General features: G+C 53.1%; 1 protein-coding gene across 2 annotated transcripts in view; it reads right to left on the reverse strand.

Annotated features, from left to right (window-relative positions):
• The window catches only part of LOC108801194 (unconventional myosin-Ig-like), a 119,532-nt gene that overhangs the window by 56,457 nt on the left and 61,886 nt on the right, over window positions 1-1,189 (reverse strand). For both annotated transcript variants that reach the window (XM_018573125.1, XM_018573126.1), the window contains one exon: window positions 861-1,027. In XM_018573125.1, the coding sequence (XP_018428627.1) occupies window positions 861-1,027 (167 nt within the window). The remainder of the gene's footprint in view (window positions 1-860; window positions 1,028-1,189) is intronic.

Here is a 1,189-nt window from a genome sequence, read left to right on the forward strand (position 1 = left end):
ACATTTGGGGTGGGGGGGGGGGATTATGGTAAGTACCATCATATTGGTTTTTTTTTTGGACCAACCCTATTTTAAGTGCCGGAAATGTGGAATCTTGGGAAACTATATTGACGAGTTGTTAGTAAAACCAATGAGTCACCATTTGAGGACAATCAATACTTAAAAATCAATCACATGTTATTGAGATGAGGAATTCCCTCCAGGAGAACGGAAATCCAGATGAAGAACGAACATGAGCGAAACACAATGAGAAGACACAGGCAAACCCGACCACAATATGCCCAGCTCCGGGCTTCGCACAGCGTACAGCTGGGCAGATGCCGTTCGCACTGCCTCACAGCCACTAGATGGCGCCAAGGAGCATGGGAAATTCTTACACTCCTTGGCTCCATCTAGGGCAGGGGTGGCCAAACACCGGCCCTCCAGCTGTGGGTGGAACTACAAATCCCATGAGGCAGATGCCGTTCGCACTGCCTTACAGCCACTAGATGGCGCCAAGGAGCATGGTAAATTCTTACACTCCTTGGCTCCACCTAGGGCAGGGGTGGCCAAACTCCTGCCCTCCAGCTGTGGGTGGAACTACAAATCCCATGAGACAGATGCCGTTCGCACTGCCTTACAGCCACTAGATGGCGCCAAGGAGCATGGTAAATTCTTACACTCCTTGGCTCCACCTAGGGCAGGGGTGGCCAAACTCCGGCCCTCCAGCTGTGGGTGGAACTACAAATCCCATGAGACAGATGCCGTTCGCACTGCCTTACAGCCACTAGATGGCGCCAAGGAGCATGGTAAATTCTTACACTCCTTGGCTCCACCTAGGGCAGGGGTGGCCAAAGCCCCATATTGACATCACACTTTACCTCTGCAGGAATCTGTCGTAGGGCTGCCTGTAGGCAAACCCGGCCCTCCTGACCCGCAGGTTCTCCAGGAGCCCCAGATACTCCACCTGATGGAGGCAGCGGCGGTCATCGAACAGCAACGGCGACTTCTGGTCGTTGGGCTTAATGCAGCGCACATAATACGGCTCCTGGGGGAGGGAGAAGCAGAACCAATGAGGAGGAGGTGACACCTTTATCAAGGGGGTATTAAAGCAGAACACCGCTCAGAAATGTCAGATTCTGTGCAACAACTTTGACCAAATCCAGGTTGGGCAGAAAGCTCACCCCCTGTGCTGCTCCCCCACCCATTG

This window comes from Nanorana parkeri, unplaced genomic scaffold (genome assembly GCF_000935625.1).
Source record: "Nanorana parkeri isolate BGI_ZX_2015 unplaced genomic scaffold, ASM93562v1 scaffold2245, whole genome shotgun sequence".
Taxonomy (NCBI): Eukaryota; Metazoa; Chordata; class Amphibia; order Anura; family Dicroglossidae; genus Nanorana; species Nanorana parkeri.